The sequence below is a fragment of the Hyposmocoma kahamanoa genome, unplaced genomic scaffold (genome assembly GCF_003589595.1).
Source record: "Hyposmocoma kahamanoa isolate Upper Pololo Valley unplaced genomic scaffold, ASM358959v1 65, whole genome shotgun sequence".
NCBI classification, from domain to species: domain Eukaryota; kingdom Metazoa; phylum Arthropoda; class Insecta; order Lepidoptera; family Cosmopterigidae; genus Hyposmocoma; species Hyposmocoma kahamanoa.
In genome coordinates, this window is record NW_020653853.1 from 6,923,330 (window position 1) to 6,945,482 (window position 22,153).

At 37.7% G+C, this 22,153-nt stretch overlaps 1 protein-coding gene across 1 annotated transcript; it reads left to right on the forward strand.

Annotated features, from left to right (window-relative positions):
* The first annotated feature begins 525 nt into the window (after positions 1-525).
* On the forward strand, positions 526-18,869 carry LOC113231347 (monocarboxylate transporter 4-like). Its single transcript, XM_026465637.1, has 10 exons — positions 526-673; positions 2,618-2,768; positions 12,611-12,729; positions 15,436-15,624; positions 16,337-16,496; positions 16,722-16,863; positions 17,098-17,235; positions 17,343-17,517; positions 17,594-17,746; positions 17,821-18,869. Exons 1-10 carry the CDS (start codon positions 553-555, stop codon positions 18,357-18,359), a joined length of 1,887 nt encoding a protein of 628 aa, XP_026321422.1. The 5' UTR covers positions 526-552; the 3' UTR covers positions 18,360-18,869.
* The last annotated feature ends 3,284 nt before the right edge of the window (positions 18,870-22,153 follow it).

Sequence of the window (22,153 nt, forward strand, 5' to 3'; positions counted from 1 at the left end):
TAATAATTGAATATTAATCTTGTCATTTTAAAGGATTGTTTATCTATTTTTTTTCTTTTTTGAATTTAAATATATTTGCGTACGTGTACGTGTTTATTAACATAAGGTATTTTTAATTTTAATTATTATTATTTTCTTTTTTATCCCCCATAAAAGTCTAGTTAATATAATTCATTGTCATATTAACTTTATTATTTGAATACCTTATGTAATATTTAGAATTTATTAATGTAGGTACAATTAGTGCTGTATCAAATACCTGTTGGTGAGGGAGCGAGCACATTTATCGACACAGTATCGCATAAAGCTGGTCAGAAAAAGACGAGCGTTTCGCGTCGGCAGTTCGGCAGTTCTTCTTCGCTTTTACCGCATGCATTAATAAATGTAGTGAATCGCTAATGTTCATACAGTTTACTGAATTAGATATTTATGCATTTAGCAATAGGCAAAGTCAGGAATATACGATAGAATTTTCCTAATGACAGCTTTTTTTTCACGGGCAACAGGTAGCGCGGGTGCGGGTGCGGGTGCGCGAGCAGCCATGGCCGGCTGATGGACGGTTGGTGGTCGCCCTCACCGTCGGCCTCGCCGCCGCCGCCGCCCCGCGCCCCGCCGCCGCGCTGCCGCTGCCGACACCCGCTTTCCACCAGCTACAACTGCCTGCCGCATTATGGTGAGACACACTTACGAATATTTACTTGTTAAACAATTTTTTGTGAGTTAATGTCTGTTTTAATTATATCTATATGAGTCCTTTCTCTGTTAAATTTCGTTACAAACATGGTGATCTTCTAATGATGTATGTATTATAATATTGGTTTTTTAACAAATAAACTAATGTTTCGGTATAGTTTATAAAGACCACTATGTTGGTAACTTCATACAAACGTAGTAGCGCGGCTTGTATGTGTGCCACGCCCGCTGAGTGCCGTGTACGTACGTACACATTCGCACAATAATGAAAGCACACACTCGCAAGCCACGCTGCTACGTTTGTATGGAGTTACCATACTTGTCTCAAGCTATATTTACATTTGTCGGACGTGTTAGAACGGTATCGATTTCATACACTTAGATTTATATTAGTGTGTCGCAATTTGTCGTGACGGCTTGTGTTGTGTCGCATCAGAAGCGATCCCGATCTGCGTCAGGATTCGGCAGAGCGGCCGCGTCACGTCAGATCAGACAAGTGTGCACGCGCCTGTGCTGTGTTGTGACGCTAAGATAATCGGACTTTATGAACTCTCAGAGAATCACGTCGGTATTGTTTCAAAATATCGTCAGAATACGACATATGGATATGAACGCTAGTCATGTCATCAGAGCGCGTCACGACACGTCACGTCAGACAAATAGAAACGCGGCTTCATTGTACTATGGTTTCAGTCTCATGATCTTTCAATTTAAGTGCAAAAAATAGTTTCATTTCCACAATGATACAAAATCTTAACCTAACCCAACTCGTATCTCCTTTGAGGATACCCGTAACCAACAGCGGGATTTATATAGGATAATGACACGAAATAGTATCCTTTGATACGTGGACTAATTCCTGCTAGGGTTTGACCCCAAAGTCAAAGTTCCTTATTGGAATAACCTCAAAGGGTTTCATAAGGGATGGGCATAGTTACGTATGTATACATAATGAAATTCAAATCGGATTTTCGTAAATAGTATTAATTTGAACCTTAAAATGTTATCAAATACGATTTGCACCCCTCATGGAAGAATGGCATAAATTTCAATAACGTTTATTGTTCCATTAGATACAGAAAAATATAACCCACATCCTCTCCAATTCTTGTAACTATCGACTAATGTTGTACGCACTCCACTTATGCCATTCTTCCATGAAGGGTGCGAATTGTTAATGTTGGCAAAAAAATACGCTTCTTGTCCGTGAACTAAGTACCTGACTGTTTCAACTCGGTGGACTACGGGGAATTATTTCTTCGCGTAGTTGACCTATGTCCAACTGAGTGGACCATGGGTAATAAATTCATCCGGTAGCTCACCTGTATCCACCTATATTTTTCCTTTTCTGCTGAGTCACTTTGTAAAATCAAACTATTCCAGGAGGTCTACCACGAAATACGATCTACATGACTGCGTCCGCAACGAAGCTCACACGTACTACACAAAAGTCAGTTTTATGATGACAGTAATGTCAAATGTTCGATACGATAGCTACCATTTCGGAGTAAGGCATCCACAAATATTTACGTGAAATCACGAACTGCGCTCATTACTTCGTATTTCGTGGTAGTTCCCCAGATATTGCGTACTAATGGTACCTATAATAAAGCCAAATGTGATTATACGCCAAAACTGTTTTTTATCCCATGAAAGTCATTAAAATAATACAAACTACATGAAATATATTATGTATAGGTATATGTACTTTTGTTACCCTTTTAATTAAGCATAAAAAAGTAATCGACTAATTTCTTTCGTAGAATCTTTAAACATCTCTTCAAAATTTGTCATTTTCCGGATGTGGCAATGTTACACCTTGCTTGATTGATTGTTGTTGTGCTACATGTTTGCATAAAGAGCGTCGTAATCCTGGAGTATGGTAAATGGAGTGCAATTGCTAGAGAATGCGTGAATTGTGCAGACGGTTGGCCTGACGGCGAGGAGGAGTCGACTGGTGGCGCTTTGCGTGAGCGAGAGCTGCGCTCGCTTCACCGCACGGTTCCCGCGCTGCGGCGCCGCGAGCTCGACACCCGTGCCATCAAACACCACTTCTACCCGGAAGGAGGATGGGGGTAAGTATAATCCATTGCTATTAAACTGAACAAGCCAATGCAATACGAAAAGATTATACATATTTCTAAAGAAATATATTCAAACCCAATTTTTACGAAAACCGACGGTAAAGGACATGTGTGGGTGTCTTTCTATGCGTTTATAGGACAGCAGTAGATGAAGCTATAAATAATTATAGCTTCATCAACATTAAAATTTTTGTATTTTCATCAACATTATCAAAAAAACATTATTAGTATAAACTAATAAGGTTTTTTTTTTATATCGAGGAACGGGACGAACAAATCGTACGCCTGATGGTAAACTACTGTTTGTTCATAGCAGTTGCAATGCCACTCAAGAGGCTTAAATCGCAAAGATATGAGGGGCACTGCCACTACGCCCGTCACCCTGAAACATAAGTTGATAAGTCCCATGGGCCTGTACTTTCACCAGCACCCTTATCCTTCAAAACTGGAACACTAAAGATTTGTTCGATTTTTGACGACGTTTTTGTTTCTCAATTAGGTGCGTTTTGATGATCAGTTACATTTGTCAGTTAATAGCCTTGCTCGATTTTATCGATTTTGTTTGATTGCATGGGTTGATCGACAAAAAATATGATGTCGATCGTGTGTTGCTTACATAATTACTCGTTGTATATAATCACACGTGGCGATAGTCACAAAATCGAGAAAACATGTAGGCACCTTTAAAGTACCCTGCAGATACTTACTTTATTTACTGTCCAAATTGTAACATTCTCTATATTTTAATATAAATTTTATTGTCTATCATGTTTTATTATATACTCATTTATTTTCTGTGGTATTGCTCCACTAGTTTGTTATAATTTATTAATACAAAGATCGAACACAAAAAATAATTCTTTCGGTCTTGGGGAATTTTTCTTTGTGTTTCTTAGGTATCTATATTTGTTTTTTACTTTCTGCTATTAACAAAAATTTAAGTTAAAATTATTCATTAAAATTCCATGACAATACGGTTACTGCAAACGTAATCTTCGTATGAGAAAAATGTCACGTCAGGTATTTTTATACAAGTCTCCGGGGAAACATTACGTAATTGCGTTTCGATACGACGTTGCTCGCTCTGCCTGGAATGTTTCTATTAGGGCTTTAACCGGCAATCTCAGTCTCGAAAATTCCTGGAGTTTCGACATATTTTTGTCATTTTCGAGACTATCAAGAAGTAAGACTTAAGTCACTTAATTAAACAGTATTAAAACTGCTAAAAACAGTAATTTTTTTATTCTGGTTACGTGGACATTGCAAGACGGTAGAGCGGAGCTTAGTATAATTTGGAGAGATTTTTTTATGATACGAAGTGACAGGACGAACAAGTTGTGCACCTGGTGGTAAGCGACAGGCCTGTTCGTAGCAGTTGCATTGCCACTCAGAGTTATTAATCACGAAGGTTTGAGGGGCATTGCCACTGCCACATGGAACACAATAATACTCATATAACCGCTTCGCGGCAGAAATTTTATCCGTTTTTTATCTTATCGGTGGCAGTACTTCCCTAGACGAACTCTTCCACAAGGAGCTCTACTGCTATTAAAAAAGCTAGATAGTACCTGATCAGGCTTGAAACTCTATTATAATTTATTTTAACTGCCTCCGGGGCCGAACGGTTGCCATGACGGACTACCACGCAGAGGTCCCAGATTCGATTCCCGGGCCCGGAGAAATATTTGTATGGCCTACACTTATTTCTCCCATGAGTTTGGGTGTAATTTGTGGTTGTATATTATTATTATTATTTATTTGAAACTATATTTAACTTCGTTATTATTATTAATACAAAGATCGAACACTCAGAAAAAATTCCTTCGATCTGGTCGGTTTCGAACCGACGCGACGTCCTCTGGCTTACCATGCCAGACGCTATACCAACTAAGCCACGGAACGAACCAGCGGACCTCACGAATTTTTCTATGTACTTGCATCCAGTGCGTGCTAGAAGACGTCGGTTGGAAACCGGCCAATCCAAGGATTTTTTCTGAGTGTTCGATCTTTGTATTAATAATTATAACAAACTAGTGGAATAATTTCACAAAAAAATAATTGAATATCAATTCAATAAAAATTCATAATATATTAAACTTTGTTTAGCGAAGCAGAAAAGAAGAAGTTAGAAGAACGATAGTAATACAATCAGGTCTCATCTATTCCAAAGTCTCAAAAGACCTCTTCGAATCTCGAATATTTTTCCCGGAAAGCGGAAATGCAGCGACATTGAAAGCTCTAGTTTCTAAAGTATTGCCTACATTTATTCGTGATAGTATTCTTTTAAAGACACTTCGGCTCAAGTATTATATATTATCGCGAATACAGTGAAACTCACTTATGGTAACCTTCTTAAAACAATACGAGTCTCGCGGGTGATACTAGTCGCTATCTGGCGACACGTCATAACCTGTCTAGTTGGGATAAATGGTCCAACAAGCGGGGAGACGCGTGAACACGAATCTCGAATTTCCCTCGTGGTTCTGCGTGACATACTATGAAGACTTATCATCTGTCGACCCATCTCGACTAACGCGAGATAAATACGACAGGCCTTTTACAACTTTACCTTCGGTCGAGAAATGTTGCCATTTGATATACACGGTAAACTTATATTGATCTTAGGTACTCGTATCTCAACGGTACGTTATCGAATTGCCTAAACTTCTTGATGAATACGTTGCCTTGTAAATTAGGCAGTACCTTTTTAACAATAATAATAGTTAGCCTATATATATCCTTCTAAGGCCGAGAAGTAGTTCAAATTCAGACCATGAATCGGTCATTCTCGGACTAGTGTTCACTACGCAATTTCCGTTGCATTTATTATTATTTAAATATTCAAGTATATTATTATGATGTAATTATTAAATAATATTTCACGATACAATAGTTGAATATTAAATAACATTGCACGATAAAAAAATCGAAAAATTAATTAATAAAAACTTAATTAAAGGAAATTAGATAAGTAGTGAACTAGTCCGAGAATGACGAAAATATTAGTCCTATAATCACGTAAATGCCCAGTGTATATTATAACGAAAATATCCTATTCAAATTTAGCTCTTATCATTCTATAGTGTATCTAGACAAATGCGTTTTTCGTTTTAAACTATTGCCTGAAACTTGTATATTATTAAGTACTTTTTAATGCAAATTGGCGTTTAGCGCATTTCCCATTGTAGTTTGCTGGGGCTTAGGTGGATATAGTCCCAGTTCTATAATAGTTAGCCTATACATATATAGTCTTACTGCTGGGCACAGGCCTCCTCTCACAATGTGAGGGTTTGTGCTGTTATTTCCACGAGAGCTTAAGAGATACTACCTCCGCTAGAATTCAAATTTATCTCATACTAATACGGTTAGTTTTGCTTGATTCGAGCGACAGGGACATTGGCTTTATTTCAGAATTTATTTTCTTACAAACGAATTTAAAGCCATTTGAAAAATGTATATCGTGTGCTATACGTATTCTATTTAGTTCAGTTGATATAAAAATAATCGTTGGCACATGTAAAGTACGTATTGAATAAAGCGGTTTTCTTTTAAAATTTCGAGGTGTTTGTGTTTTTTTGTACAGCGAAATTTTTTACGAATCGCGTTTTCACACTGTATTCTAATCAATGTATATTCTCAATTTTATTGTATATTTTTTCCAAAGTTTTATTTAAATTAAGTTTGGTTAAGATTTAACACTTCCACAGATTCTTAATGCGGATTGGAAACTTCACATACGATGTTTTCTATCACCGAAAATCTCATGGTTTTCAAATTTAAATTTCGCACATAAATTCCGAAAACGCAGAGGTGCACGCCCGGATTCGAACCCACGGCCGTCTGCTTGAGAGACAGTAGGTCAAACCGTTAGGCTACCACGGCTGTCCTTATCAAAGCAGTACCTGATCAACAATAATAATAATAATAACAACAATAATAATAATTTTACATAAAAAAATAATTGAATATCAATTCAATAGAAATTTAAATACAATGAACACCGACATCTCTAGCCAGGGCTGGTAACTGTAAAGGTATCTAAGTGAAGATTTCTCATAGATGGCGCTACGGCTAAAAAGTCGTTGAAAAAACCAAATACAAAGACACGACAAAAACCACATAGAAAAATTGGTCAGGTCCGTTGGTTCGTTCCGTGGCTTAGTTAGTATAGCGTCTGGCAAGGTATGCTAAAAGACGTCGGTTCGAATCCGGCCGGATCGAAAGAATTTTTTCTGAGTGTTCGATTTTTTGTTTTAATAATAACTTCAGGCGATTAAGGTACCTACAGATTTGTGTGACACTGTCGATCGTTAATGTCGAGCAAATGTGTAGGCACCTTTAGATTTCTGTGGCATTCCAACCTATGGTTTCAATATTTATGTTTGGGTAGAATGGTTGTAAAGCCAATTTGATCAAGTAAGAGGTATGGATATGGTTGGGTTAAATTTCCAAGCTCTTTCAACTTGTTTTGTCAATTGAATGATTTCTCAAAAAAAGTTCTTTTTTACGTAAACATAGTTATAGTATTAATAATCTCAGTACAGAGTACTAAAACAACCGACCTTAAAAGTCATTCATCCCTTAGTTTGTCACCCTTTAAGGTGGAATATTCTTTTCAAATTTAAATGGGACTACTACTGAAGTACTCTCTTTGCAACAAAAAAAGAATCCACAAAATCGGTTCACAAGTTATCGCGTAACGTACATACAAAAAACATACAGTCGAATTGAGAACCTCCTCCTTTTTTTAAGTCGGTTAAAAATAAATTGGAAATGATTAGATAAGCGAAGTATTTATAAGCAGAAAGTGGCACGGCACGGCACGGTTCTTTAGTTCTTGTCCCTACCTATGTCCCTGACCCCAGCCGACAGTCCTTATGGCGGGAATAGACGGTATGCAATGCAAATTTAAAAATTCTAAATTTACTTTTTACGCTATGGGAGAAGCTAGAATCTAAAATAAACAGTGTGTTCATTACATTAAAGTCCTAAATCAATGTAGATAAAGCATCGATGCGATACACTAAGAAAAGCTTTGTTTGGCTGAAAGCCGACAAGTGTTTACTTCCAATAACAAAGTTTTTATTGTCATGGAACGACAAAATGATTAGTAGCAGTAAAGCTCCTTGTGAAAGAGTTCGTCCAAGGAAATACTGCCACATTACCTATTTCTACCGCCAAGCAAGTGAGCATTACTGCGTTCCGGTTTGAAAGGGTGCTGGTAAAATTATAATTCAGGGTGACTGGCGCAATGGCTACGAAAGTACCCCTAAGATCTTTACAATTTAAAGCTCTGAGCAGTATTTGATGGAGTGCCTGCAACTGTTATGGACAGGCGTGTCTCTTACCAGGAGCACGACTTGTTCGTCTCGTCACTTGGTATTATATATATATATATATATATATATAAAATATAAAAATATAAAAAAAATATTTTCTATAACGATGTTTTATTGTCATGGAACTACAATATCACTGGCACTCTCAGCCAACAATGTTTTTTTCATAGTGCATTTATATAAAGTATTTAAAACTACTGTATCCCAAACTAAGCAAGGCCAAAAACAAAATAATACATATAAAACAATAGTTCTTTCTCGCGGGTGTTCGTTACTTAGTTAACAGGAACCTTTAATCTTCTCACGTAGTCTAACCGGATTCAGTACTATATTTATTTGGCTATTTATATCTAGTTATATCAATATGAGTTCGTTGTTATTCTGCGTCCACACACAGAGCAACTATTTCACTGCTTGTATTAATACCGGATTCCTTAAGGATTACTGGAGAGAAATGGAGTAAACTTGTTCCAGACCCAAAAGCAAGATAAGCCTCGGGAAGTGAGAACAAAAGTTGGGAGAATGACAAAAAGCTTACAATGGAGCCCAACTGGAGGAGGATGACTTATGATAGAAAATAATAAATAACGTTAGAGGAGGCCCTATGTTGGCAAGAGATGTACTGAACATAGTAAATATAGAGTAACTACCTCACCACGTAGCATATGGAACTCATCACACTTGTTAAGGCGAGGTATTTGAATGTCTAGGTTCGCGTTCAAATTTAGGAGGTGATGTGTGGGAGGCCGCCCCTCAATTATTAATTATGAATAAAATAAGAACAGGCTTAGATAATTTTACACAGATCCAACGTTGCTAAACCGCTGGACAATTCTCAAATTTTAGGATAAAATGTGAATGTAATAACTATGGGCTCTCAGTTGAAAACCAAAATTTAGCAGATTGTCAGAAATATCTTACTAGTCAGTTATTTAATTCTTGAATTATTTGTCTTAGACTTGTATTTTGGCTGTTTTCAGGATTTTATATAACCAGGTAAAGTACATCTTATCGTTAATAAATTAGCACACTCTTTAGGCAATATCCTTATGTGTATCGTATATTTCTTGTAAGAACGTTATTCAATAGTAAATACCTAAACCATTTGACCTAGCAAAACGGTTTTTCCCGCTTCTCCTCCGGTGACTCGTTTTAACGTGGAATTGGCTTGAGCCGGTCATAAAAAACTTTGTGCTCATGTTTTTATTTTATTGAATATCACGTTGTGTTTACTACCATGATATTCGTCCATTTTTGTGAAAATACCCAACTAGTTTGTCCTTATTATTAAACGGAAAAAATAGATGAGTATATCATGAATTCTCATAATAATCAAAACATCATTATATAAAATAAAACCAAAAATAAAAATATTGCAATTAACATAGCGACATCCTGTCTTAGTTATCTGGTACCTGAGATAATGAAGAAACTTTCACAGGTTCTGACAGGCGTTGTTACGGCAAAGAAATCCGTTTAAAAACCCGATACAAAGATCCGCAACAAACATATAAAGAAATTCGTGAGATCTACTGACTCGATCCATAGCTTAGTCGGCAGAGCGGTCGCCACGTTGAGGCAACATACGCTGGTTCGAGTCTAGTTGAATCGAAGACGAAGTGACGGGACGAACAAATTGTGCCACCAGGCGCACGGCCTGTTCGAACAAGTCTGTGGTAAGCGACACACCTATCCAAAACAGTTACGGTGCCACTCAAAGCTAAGTTAAATCGCAAAGATCTTAGGGGCACTACAACTGCGACTTAAGTTGACAAGTCCCATGTACCTGTAATTTCACCAGCACCCTTCTGAACCGGAACGCAGTAAAGCTATCATTACTGTTTGGCGTCAAAAATAGGTAAGGTGGCAGTAGTTCCCTGAACGAATTGTTTCACAAAGAGCTCTACGGCTACGAAAAAGTGTTTGTTTGATCTTTGTATCAATAATAATGAACTTTACGTCCATGCGATATGAACGAAAAGGACTGAGCGTTTGCCTTCCGCTTGGACCACCGACACGCAACGCATGTCATTTTCGCTCATATTACATAAACATAGCTCTTTCTGACCGGCTTAATGCGATTCCGTGTCGACAAGTGTGGTGATTCCCTAAAGCGTGCTGAGATGTGCGGTGCGGTCAGTGACCTTATGTAGTTCGTAAATAAAAACGCGCGAGTTTCAATTTAACGAACTTTATTTGAATAAAATTGCAGTAAAATGATATGAATGAAGTAGATAATAAAAAAGATTTAAAGTGCCTAGCTAGAGATCTTGTAATTGCGAAATTGTTTCTTTTTTTTTTTCAAAATAATGGAGTTCATTATTATTTGGACATTAGTTACCAAATGAGTCGAAAATATTGCGGCCGTATCTTAAGGCGAATCCTGCCATGTAAAATAGGTCGAATTAATTACCATGATTTATTATAAGTGGTAGCGTTCAAGCTAAACAAACTTCCTTGGTTTATTTTTCGTACTACACACTTAAAACTAATTTATACTTCACACAGTACCCTGATTTAAACTTTCACGATTTCATACATTATTTGATTTTAAATTCGGAACTTAATAAAACATATTTTATTTACCTCGGAGTTTTGCAAAGTTCATGGTCTCGAAGGGACTGACGAGGCGGGTATCAAAATTTTCTAGCCGTGCGAGTTTTTCTAACTACCCGCACTTGGTCCATATTATTTATTTGTGTACTAACGTTTGTCACTAGACCAGCACACAACACTCACGTTATCCGGCGACTTGTTGGGCGATACTTAATGTCCCTTACATTTGCTGATGACTGGATCTCACGACGATGAAAATTTAAGTAAGCTGTACAGACGCGCGGATACAGCGCCACAATCGCACTGCAGCGGTTCTAAAGGCATCTAATCTGAAAGTGCCCTATGTTTCTTTCCTGAAAAGTTGTCAGTTTTGTAGATGTGGCCTTATAAGGATGGGAGTTCTCTTTATTTAATTTTACGAAAACAATTAATGCTTCTCCTTCTGCATTAATGAGTCTACGTCTACCATTAAAAGCCTAACTACCGTTCAAAACATATCGATCCTAAACCCCAGTTCACGTGGCCTTGTTACCCGGTCCCCAGACATGTTACCAATATGAAATGATAACAGTATGTCGCACCCGATCAATCTGTCCGTCTATTAGCAAATTGCTGTCGCAGACATTCTGTACATGGCCTCAATTGATTTCAGACTGATTGATTAGGTAATTTTAGCACGTTTCATGTAGGTTTATATTTCATTAAACTGAGAATGTCATTAAGTAGTTTCGATTTGAAAATTTAATGATCTTCTAAAACATACAGATGTAATCCTATTTCACAAAAATCTAAAATTTCATATGCATCTTGTAAAATATCATTTGTTTCTAATAAATATTTAGCGAAATTGAACCTTTTCTAATGTCTAAATGGGGTAACCTGTTCTTTGTACCTATTTGTGAAGTAAATTTACGCCCTGTTTGACTTACATATAGCCCTGTTAATACAATAGCGACTTAACTCAAAATGTGTTTTTTTTTTGAGAATCGGTGAAAAAGGAATAACTCACTTCTTGTGAAAGAGTGTTGTTGTGGTTTAAAATGTATGTATTGGTTAATAGAACACTAACGAGGACCTATTAGAAGCCCGAAGCAGAGGCTGAGGGCTTTAATAACTCGTGTTTTGTATATTTTTCCCTCCGTGGTAGATACAATGGTTTTCATCATATTTGCGAGGAAATAAATACAATATAAATATGGTTCACAACACAAGAATTATGGATTTGGCAAATGGCGGGATTTTTTATTTTTTATTTCTTCTATAGATTTCATGAGATAGATTGGTAGATTCCAGTCAAATTAAAATGTTGTAAAAAGCAAACACGCGTCCAGCCATGATGGATTGTAAAAAAATTTCTTAAACACAAAATAATTCGATTATAAGAAATTCTTAAAAATAAGTATTTAAGTAGTATGTGGCAGAGTTGCAGTTAAATTTCTGTTTAGATAACATTTGAAGCGAATGATTTATTTTGAACTAAAATAACCTCCTTGCTTGAACTTGAACCTGACTTACGTAACGAAGTATGTTGTGCGATAAATTAAAAAAAACTCCTTGCCGACCTTAGACTTAGGATTTTTTTCTATCCTTGTTGCCGACCATAGCTGTAACGGAAAGAAAAAGGTCCGTGCATTTTATTTTTTTTATTTTTTTGTAGCCACCATGCAATCATACCATTTACGAGCAAGTGTGAAGAAAAGTTTATTACAGACATCTAAACAATTTTCTACTTGTTAAATTATTTAAAAATAAAAAGGAAAAAATTATTTCACATTTTTGAGAAAAGTTTGTCCAGAACGCTAGTAAAGTACTAAAGTTTGTCACATTTTGAGTTTAGAAAAAATAAATACCTAAACACGGACAAAAAATGTCTTTTTGCATTGAAAATTCATAATACATAAGATTTCTTATAAGGCCTAACATGTAATTGCTTTTCAGATGGATCGTGTGTGGGGCAGCTTTCCTCGCTCACCTTCTGTCAACTGGACTGCAACTAGCCTACGGAGCACTCCATGTCTACGCACTGAGGCACCTTGGACCATCCCCCGACCATGCTGGTAATCTTATTTCACATATAAACTTTAGTAGTAGGTTTGGTAACCTAGAATGTTTCTAGTACACACGTTTTGGGAGGCGTAATGATAATGATGTTTTTTACTCAACAATTCAATTACCAAATTTAACTAAACGACATATTGTATGTAAGAAACTATAGTGTAGACACGAGATCTACAAGCATCATTTGTGACAGCTCAGCAAATTGGAGTTTGGAAGCGAGCGACAACAATAAATGGCGCGGGGAATGACAATAGCGCCTAATATGTTGACGCTGAATTCAAGATAGAGGAAGAACCCCATTCCGAAACTGTAGCAACTGGCGTCTCATCTTCGGGGGCCGGAAGGCAATCTATCAACGACGCTTTCCAGCTATGTTCAAATAAACAAACAACCTTTTTTCCCCAATAGTAACGAAAGCTTATTTGCATTATCTAAATTAAACGAGCTCCGATTCTTAATTACCATCGTTTCGTGAACACCGACTAGATAATCCCTTCTATCCTCTCTAGAGGCGTTAATTAATTTGTTTTTTTCGACAGCAGTCTGTAGTAATTTATGCTAACTGGACGCGCAGCGGGCTTTCATAAGTAATATTTAAGAGTTGGTTTAAGTAAATGGAGTTCCCCAAACACCAGTATTTGTGGACGGCTGATTTATTGAATTAATTTTACAAGATTCACGACTTCGGCTGAATATTAAGAGGCCGAAGTAATTTCGGTTATGAGCGCCGCTTTTGTTGTCAATCGCGTAGGCGAGGGCAGCGAACTTAACTCTGGCAGATCTTGCTGCCAAAATTGGAATTTAGCACCGTCGCTAACGAGTTCAAGCTAGGCTCGTAATCGCTGCCACCCTCCATGCAGCCAGTACGTGCTAACTTCACAGACACGCGCCCGTGAACGGAATATTTATAACAAACTGCTCGCCTGTTGATTTTATCTTTAAATGGTTTTTCCTTCTGTACTTGATCTATCACCGACTCCTGGCAAAATTGCTGCACTCCATTTTAAACACGCTTCGTTTATCACGAGTGTCGCATCGCGCCTAGTATGATCATAGTTAATTTATAAAGCGTGACGAGCTCTGTGTGTAATTTGCGTTAAGTGAAATCCTGAATGCAGCGGTGCTCACCAAATTGCTTGCCACTATCTCACATATTCAAACTGACTAATGTGTTTTGCGTGGAGTACGGATTCGTATGATATCTGCGTGTATGTGCCCTGGGGAGTTAATTAGCTACTGCGGTGGAAATGAACAATGGCTTAAGTATTTTGGTTCCTCTGTTAGTCCATCTGTTACTGTAGTAAATTTACATTGTATTATATATAAATAATGGTATTATGAATATAAATTGAATCAAATGTGGAGTTGTACTTTACTTGTTGACATGTAAAGGGAGCTTCAGTGATAGGCGAGGTATTTTTTATGATACCAAATGCCTGTCTGAGGGACATTGCCACTGCGCCTATCACCCTGAGACATAAATTGACCAGTCTCATATGCCTGCAATTTCACCAACACCTATATTCTTCAAAACCGGAACACAGTAACGCTCACATTATCGCAGAAAAAGATAAGGGGATGATAGTACTTCCCAGGACAAACTTACGAGAAGTTCTACTGCTACTAAAATATAAGGTTTTTAAGGCAAATTACCAGTTTTTTCTGTTCTTAAAATAATACTTGTCGCCCTAAAAACAAAACGCAAAATTGGGTCCAAAATAAAAACGCTTTTGAAAAAATATGACAAATATATTTAATGCTGTAAACACAAATACATTTTATTTAGGACGTACTTGTAAAAGAAATATATATACGTCCAGTTGAGTAACAATATTAGGCTATATTATGTCGATACTGAAAAGTGATTTATCACTTATAAATGACAACTGTCACTCTTATTAGAGCCTCGATTTGAAAAATTTTAGAACGGAATAAAAGATTTAAGTGAGAAATATAAAAGTTCGTAAATTTACAAAGTCACATCACAATGATGACGGTGATTACGACACCATTCGCATCCGTGGCGAAGTGTCTCAAACCGCTACAGCTTATGAAATTAATTTCAAAGAATATTAATTTCGTTGTGCTAAACGAGTATGGGTGATATATGGATTTGGGTAGGTATATCGATATGAGTGATTGATATGGTGGTTGTGGTCGTGTAATTGATATATAATTGAAATTTGTGTGAATAAATCGTACCCTTGGTATAATAAAACCATCACACGCCATTTCTTTTTATTTTTGTCACATGAAAGTCATAAAAATAGTACAAACTACATGAAACAAATTATGTATATGTGAAATTATACAACTCGAGTTCTTAGGTTTTCGCGGTTGTTACACATAGGAAATGAAACTATTTTTCCGAATAACATAACTGGTTGATGACTGTACCACCTCAATCAACCGTGACCATGGGACCTGTAAAGGGCCCGAAACGTTGGTTTGTTTGAAAAACAAATATACACGATTTAAACCCGGAAAAACAGTTTCACTTCCTATATATATATAACTCGATTTGAGCTTAAAAAGTTATCAACTAATTTCATTCGTCGAATCTTTAAACCTCTTTTCTAAATACGAGTATTGTCACTTTGCAATTGCGGCCAAAGTTTGGCCACAGTCGCAAAGTGACCTGAAGTGAATCTAGGTTATATATACCAAGGGTACGAAATTCTCATCTTCTTTCTTTGATCCACTAGCGCTGAAATTCGTTGGCCCAGTTTGGGCTGGTGCAATATGCGTTGGAGTTTCTCGTTTCGCCGGTGCGCTGGTCGCCGCGAGGAAACACTCTCCGCGGTTGGCAGCCCTTCTTGGAGGTTTGCTGCTGCCACTAGCATGTCTCTTCACCTCCTTTGCTACACAACTTCATCAAACCCTGCTTAGCTATGGTGAGTGCTACACAATAGACTCCTCTTACTGAGGTCTTATGGGACGCATTTTTTTTTCATAGCGAATAAACTTGCACGGTTTGATTTACATGGATGTAATGCCTTATACATCCACTCACGCACAAAGTAAAAAAAGCGTATACAGTTGGAATTTATTCGCAGACCGGGGACGCATGACCGTGTAGATGGGCTGTGCCAACAAAAAATGGAATTGCCATCTGGGATTATAATGTTTTTTGGTTGGCAATTTCTTATAATATTTTTTTTTTCATTGGTTTTGCGTTTTCGTTTTTAAGAGAAAAAGCTTTATATAATATTGAATGTGTTAATGTTAAGATACAATTTTTTCACAACACCAATAAGCCATATGACAACCAGGGGTATCTTATGGTGCGGCCACGAAGGATCAGTCTCAGGTCTGCAGTCTCGAAAGGGACTTACAACCTAATAGAATTGTTGTTTTCAGCTTTTGAACCTTTGCGAACCGTCGAAATCTAATTCGGTGAAAACCGTATTCACTAATTTGCCAAACCAATGGTAATTTATTGGGTAAGAGTTTGTAACGATTTTTTTCAAGTAACAGAAGAATCCGATTAAGGTAATATGCCTATACATATATATGTACGCATATCGAATGGAGTAATCATTAAAATCACGGTACTTAAATAATTACCGATGGCCAATCCGATCATAATGAAAAATTATTTTCAAGGAGTGGTCCTTGGAGTGGGATGCGGGCTGGTGCGCGAATCGGCTGGACTGGTCCTGGGCACATACTTTCGCAGAAGGCGGCAGTTTGTGGAGCTGGTGGCACATACGGGTAGTGGCGTTGGAATCGCCCTGTTCAGTGTCGCTTATAAAGAAGCTGTTGGGTATGTCATAGTTCATTGACTTAATAATGCAAACTCTATGTCAGGGGTTCAAGCAGTATGTTGTGTCCAAAATAACTAAGTAACAGCAACTTGCCCTTGAGCATTTAATGCATTGCAAATATCAGAATATGTGCAACGCATAATATTTCCGTACTAATGAACTTATCTTTAGTAACAAAATATAAGTGTGGTGTTCAAGAAAATAATAACAAGGAATTGTTACAGAAAACTCGGCTGGAGACTTGGACTGCAAGCAGTGACCGGAGTCCTCGTTTTAGCATTTTTCCTCAGTGCTGTGTACCGAAGCGCCTCCCTTTACCACCCACAACGTCGCGCTATTTTACATCTCAAGAACCAACGACGAAAGGTCAGCTGTCGCTCTCTAATAATATTATTATCAAATAGCCCTTTTTAATGAGGACCCAAAACCTCAGAGAATAATAATCCCCTTTGCCGAATTGTGCTTTAAATAAAATGCCTAATCAATGAACCGAGGGTCGAGGGTTTCAAAATTTAATTAGTCGATGTCTTTTCGTTATAATGGTATCAATTTTTTACGGTGCTTCGGGAAATGTGACATCCTTAATAATGTTCGTTGCAGGTAAAAGAAAAGAAACTGAAAGGCCTAAAAAGACCCCCGCTTATTGATTTAAGTCCGCTTCGTTCGCGGCCAGCCAAAGTTTTGTTGTTGTCGGCGGGATTAGCTGCTTTTGGACTTTACACTCCAGTCTTTTTTCTGGTAAGTCAAATTATACTAAAGACGTAAACACGATTAAATAAACTGTTACTTAACTTGCCTGCGTCTTTCTACTACTCTTACTACTTTCTACTTCTACTGTTTATCAGGCTTTACAAGGATTTCAAGAAGGTTTAGAGGAGAGTGCATTAGTGCTGCTTCAGACATTTCTGGGGTTTGCTGCAGTCCTCGGGTGCGCCGGCTTTGGGCTCGTGCTGGTGCGTCCATCGGCTCAGTGCCTCGTCTCGAAGCAGTATTTATGCCAAACTGCTATGTTGGGTATAGGTAAGTATACTCACTTCAAGTTATAGTTTTTACGACAACTCTAAAGTTCGTCTAAAACTAAGTTGATATATTGCAGGTATCTCAATGCTCGCTCTGAGCAGCGTCGAAGGGTATCACGGCTACGTACTTTTCGCATGGATGTACGGCCTATGTTTAGGAGGATTTTTGTACTCTATGAAGATGTTGACCATGGAACGTGTTCGTGGACGTCACTTCACAAAAGTTTGGGGTAAGTTTTTCAAAAAGTACTGGTACTGAAGCATCAATGAAATGGAATATTAAGATTTATATCATTCCTTCTAGGTTTCGTACAAAGCGCCGAAGCGATACCTGTGATAGTGGGTGTACCAGTTACTGGATACATCAACCAGCAAGCTCCAAGAGCAGGTTTCTACTTTTCTACTGCAGCAACGTTAGCTGGTGCTGTAATGTTATTCTTCGTTGGCTTTTCAAAAAGAGATCCAGATCCTCAGCCTGCGCCTGCTCCGACAATATCACGCCCGGAAGCTTGCCCGTGTGGGACACCGCCACCAAGGTGTGAACCAGCTTGGTGTGCTTGCAGCGCTGGTGGAGCGACAGCGTATTGCGCCTGGCCGGGGCCGACATGCAGTTCTCGTCTGCCAAAATCACTTTCGTACGCTGCTCCTTTGGATCGCATGTGCTGCTCAGCAGCTTACCCGCACTATCCGGAATGCTGCAGACGCGCACCACTGCGGCCATCTCGCAGTGTGCCCGAGGGCCTTGCTCGCCGCCCCAGCACCTGGAGTAGAGCGGGCTCATGTCGCGCCCCATGCCGCCATCGCGAGCGACACCTCATCGAACAAATTACTACATCAGTATGATATTGGATTGAATTTATAAGAGTTGTCGCCATCGTTTCATGAAAACCGTGGAAACAATAAACAATGTGAAGTGTACATGTAAATATTTTGTTCAAGGTAGTTTCATGATAATAAAAGTGATAGACTAGTACTTTATAGCAATAAACCTGATGATGAGTGATTTTTTTCAAGGACGATTTCGTTTATCGTGGCTGATGTCGTGGATATGTTTTTTTAAGGTTGTCCAAATAAGATGACAAACTTCATCTATTTCTATAAATTATGTACACCAAACTTTTATATGGAATCCAGTAGAATTACGACTATTAAATAATGTTAGATCATTTTTCTAATTCTTGAATTACTTATGGGACCTTTTTCGTAGCTAACCAAATATTTTAATAGAACATAGAAAAATACTTCTTCAGATTCTTATATATCTGTGCGTGTCTCCAAAACCTATTTGTATCAAAAATATAACCCATCATTTAATAATTTCTATTTCAATTGCTTAGATTTGTTAAAAATATTAGAAAAGAAAGTAAAATATATACGATAGTACATATTGTATTGTATAGCACCTATCCATAACCTATGTTGAAACATACAAAACCTCTATAATTAACTATAAAAACAAAGTCAATTTTAGCAATTCATTGAAAACTTTATTACAGTAACTTAGAGTATGTTTTACAAAACTTTTGTTTTGTTAAATTGTTACCAGAATAATATTTTATCGTTCGTTAGCAATATTTTTAATATTACAGATTTTGTAATGTTGTTTTTGTACCAAAGTGTGATCTGCAGTTTTGGTGATAAATTTAAAATATAAACAATAAATAATTTAGAAAACAATTTTATTTTCTTTTACTCTGAATTTTCCTTATTATTATTGAGTGATTCCTTCAAGAAATGTGCCCTCGTATTGACGATGTTGGTCACAGCAGTTAGCTATATAAGGCATTAGATGAAGAGATCTCAGGTTCGATCCCCAGAAGGGTCAATGTGACGGGATAAACAAGTCGTGAACCTGATGGTAAGCGACACGCCAGTGAGTTTGGGAGTAATTTGTGATTGTCTATGTATGTATCCATGGAACCCGCGATACAGGGTTTCTCTAATGCGAGGATATGAGTGTGTGCGTTATTATTATATCACTACCAGCAGTACCCTTCAAAACCGGAACGCATTAATGCTTACATAACTGCTTGGCGGCAGAAATAGATAATGTGGCAGTAGGTACTTATCTGGAGGAAACTTTTTATATTGGTTATTTTCGTGTTAATTTGGTTACACTGGTTCTCATATTACAATTATTAACTAATTTGAGACTAGGTCATTTGTACGGTTATATGGCCCACTATAATATTATTATTATATTCTACATCTATTTCACGAGGAAATTATGAATTCACTTCATAACAAAGCGAACAATCAATTCGCAATTACAACCAAGAGGCACTTTTGTTTGAAGTAAGAGTACATGTCAATCAAATACGGAATCGTGATTAGTTCAACACACTACTACATTACTACTACAGCCCTACTCTGCTGCCTACCTTAACTGCCTCCGTGGTCGAACGGTTACCATGCTGGTCTGTCACGCAGAGATCCCGGGGCCGGGAGAAAGAAATACTTGTGTGGCCTACATTTATTTATCTCGTGACTTTCGGTGTAATTTGTGGTTGTCTATGCGTGTGTCCACGGCACACGCGATACAGGGTTTCCCTAGTGCGGGGCTAAGAATAACTCTCGAAGCACGAAATCCTTAGTTAAGGCCGTTTTTTTATATTTTACTTGTTTAGCTTCGCACTTGAAAAACCCTGTGTTCTGGAAAACCTCCAACTCGATCAGGGCTAGAACTAAGAATATATGACTATGAATGAATGATATCACCAAACACAAACTCAAATGGACTTTATGTCATAGGTAAGCAAATTACACTTACAATCGTCATACTAATTAAACACCACTACAGCCAAGACAGGTTCCCCTGAGAAGAAAGAAAAAATAAAGAAATATGCAATTGAATACAGTTACCATTTAGATCGAGAATACGTGCAAGAGCGAAACGGATCACTACCACGGATTTTTGTCATCCAAGTACGCAGAAGCTGTATAATAATAGCCTTTAGAATAAAGTTTTTGTTTCACTTTAGTTTTGAACCTCGTAAATGGCAAATTTTGAATATCACCCGGAATCAAGTGACGGGAGGAACACGTCGTGCGCCTAGTGGTATGCGACACGCCTGTCAATAACAATTGCAATGCCACTCAGAGCTTTAAACCGCAAACATCTTAGGGGTACTGCCACTGCCCCCGTCACCCTGAGACATAAGTAGACAAGTCCCATGTGCCTGTAATTTCACCAGCACCCTTACCATTCTAAACCGGAACGCAGTAATGCTCGCATTACTGCTTGTGCCATACTTCCGTGGACAAACTCTCTCATAAGGAGCACTACAGCTACTTAAATTATTCTATTATATAATATACATTGTCCCGTAAATGAATTTGTGACTTTGTGAAGACGACTGTGAAGAACAGCTGGTTTATTTTTATTCTTCGTAATAATGTTATACTTATAATAATGTTATATCTTTCACTATTTTTCTTATATAAATTACAACTCTTCGTGACTTAAATTATAATTTCATAAATTTATATAAAATAAATAAATACATGACATCGCGATTTGGGAATTTCCAACGGGCCCGTCTTTTCCCTGACGGACTTCGAAAGTCATTTCACTACTGACACTACTAACTACAGATGTCGTATTTCGAGAGTAGGGCCCCAAAATCGAGCACAAGCTTCAAGTTTACAAAGATTGAATGCGTTATAAAATCTCGAGGTTACAATTTTAATTTTATTTATTTATTTTTACAATTTTAGTAAAAAAAATCAAGAACCCTCTATAACCAATTTCCAATGACTGCTCTAAACGAAAATGACATTTTCAACTGAACGGTATTGGATTATAATACGATTACGTTCCCGTCTGTGGTCACTTTATGTAGTCTAGCTAGTTCCAGTACGGAAATTCCGGCAATAAAACTTGAGGAGCCATGGTAACCCGGACCGATATCGATTTCTCTGACCTTTTCACGTCGGCAACGTTGAGACAATACTATCAGAGAAATCCGATTTAGAGCTTTAAGTATTATCTATCTTGCAATGAACATGGGTCTCGAAAATAGGCTTCCGTTTTAGTGATTTCGTGCTTATGCGCGGTGAGCCGTGTAACAATATCACGTCGTGCGTCACATGATGATGACGCATGGAAACCAAGCAGCTGCGAACGTTTTAAAAGTCATTAATAACGCTTTGCTGATTTAATTGCTCGCCATTAAAACGAGCGCTTTCAGAATTGAATACCTAATACGTGCAAATGAGGGACGTGACAAAAGCGAGAACAGTTTTTTTTTTAAATTAATCAATTCAGGGGCACAGCTGGCTGAACTGGAGATTACACCAATCTTTTTGCTTTTAACTTACATTGAAAACACAAGCCTTTCTTTGTCGGGTTTTACTCACACGGGGTAATTTCATTTTGGTTGTTGTTAATGGTGGGATGAAGGCTTCTATAGCCATCCACTCAAAACGAGAGTCACGTCCTCACGCTGAGACTTGTGTTCCTAATATAGAAGCCGCCGTGAATAAAAACACTCGGATAGTCTCTTACAGGCCACATTAGGATCAGTAATGAATGCGGCAACCGAGATAAAAGGAAAGACCTATTGAACACGCCGTTGGGACTTTTGCAAACAGAAAGAAACTATTTTGAGAAGGAATGCTGTTTTGCCCGGGCACAT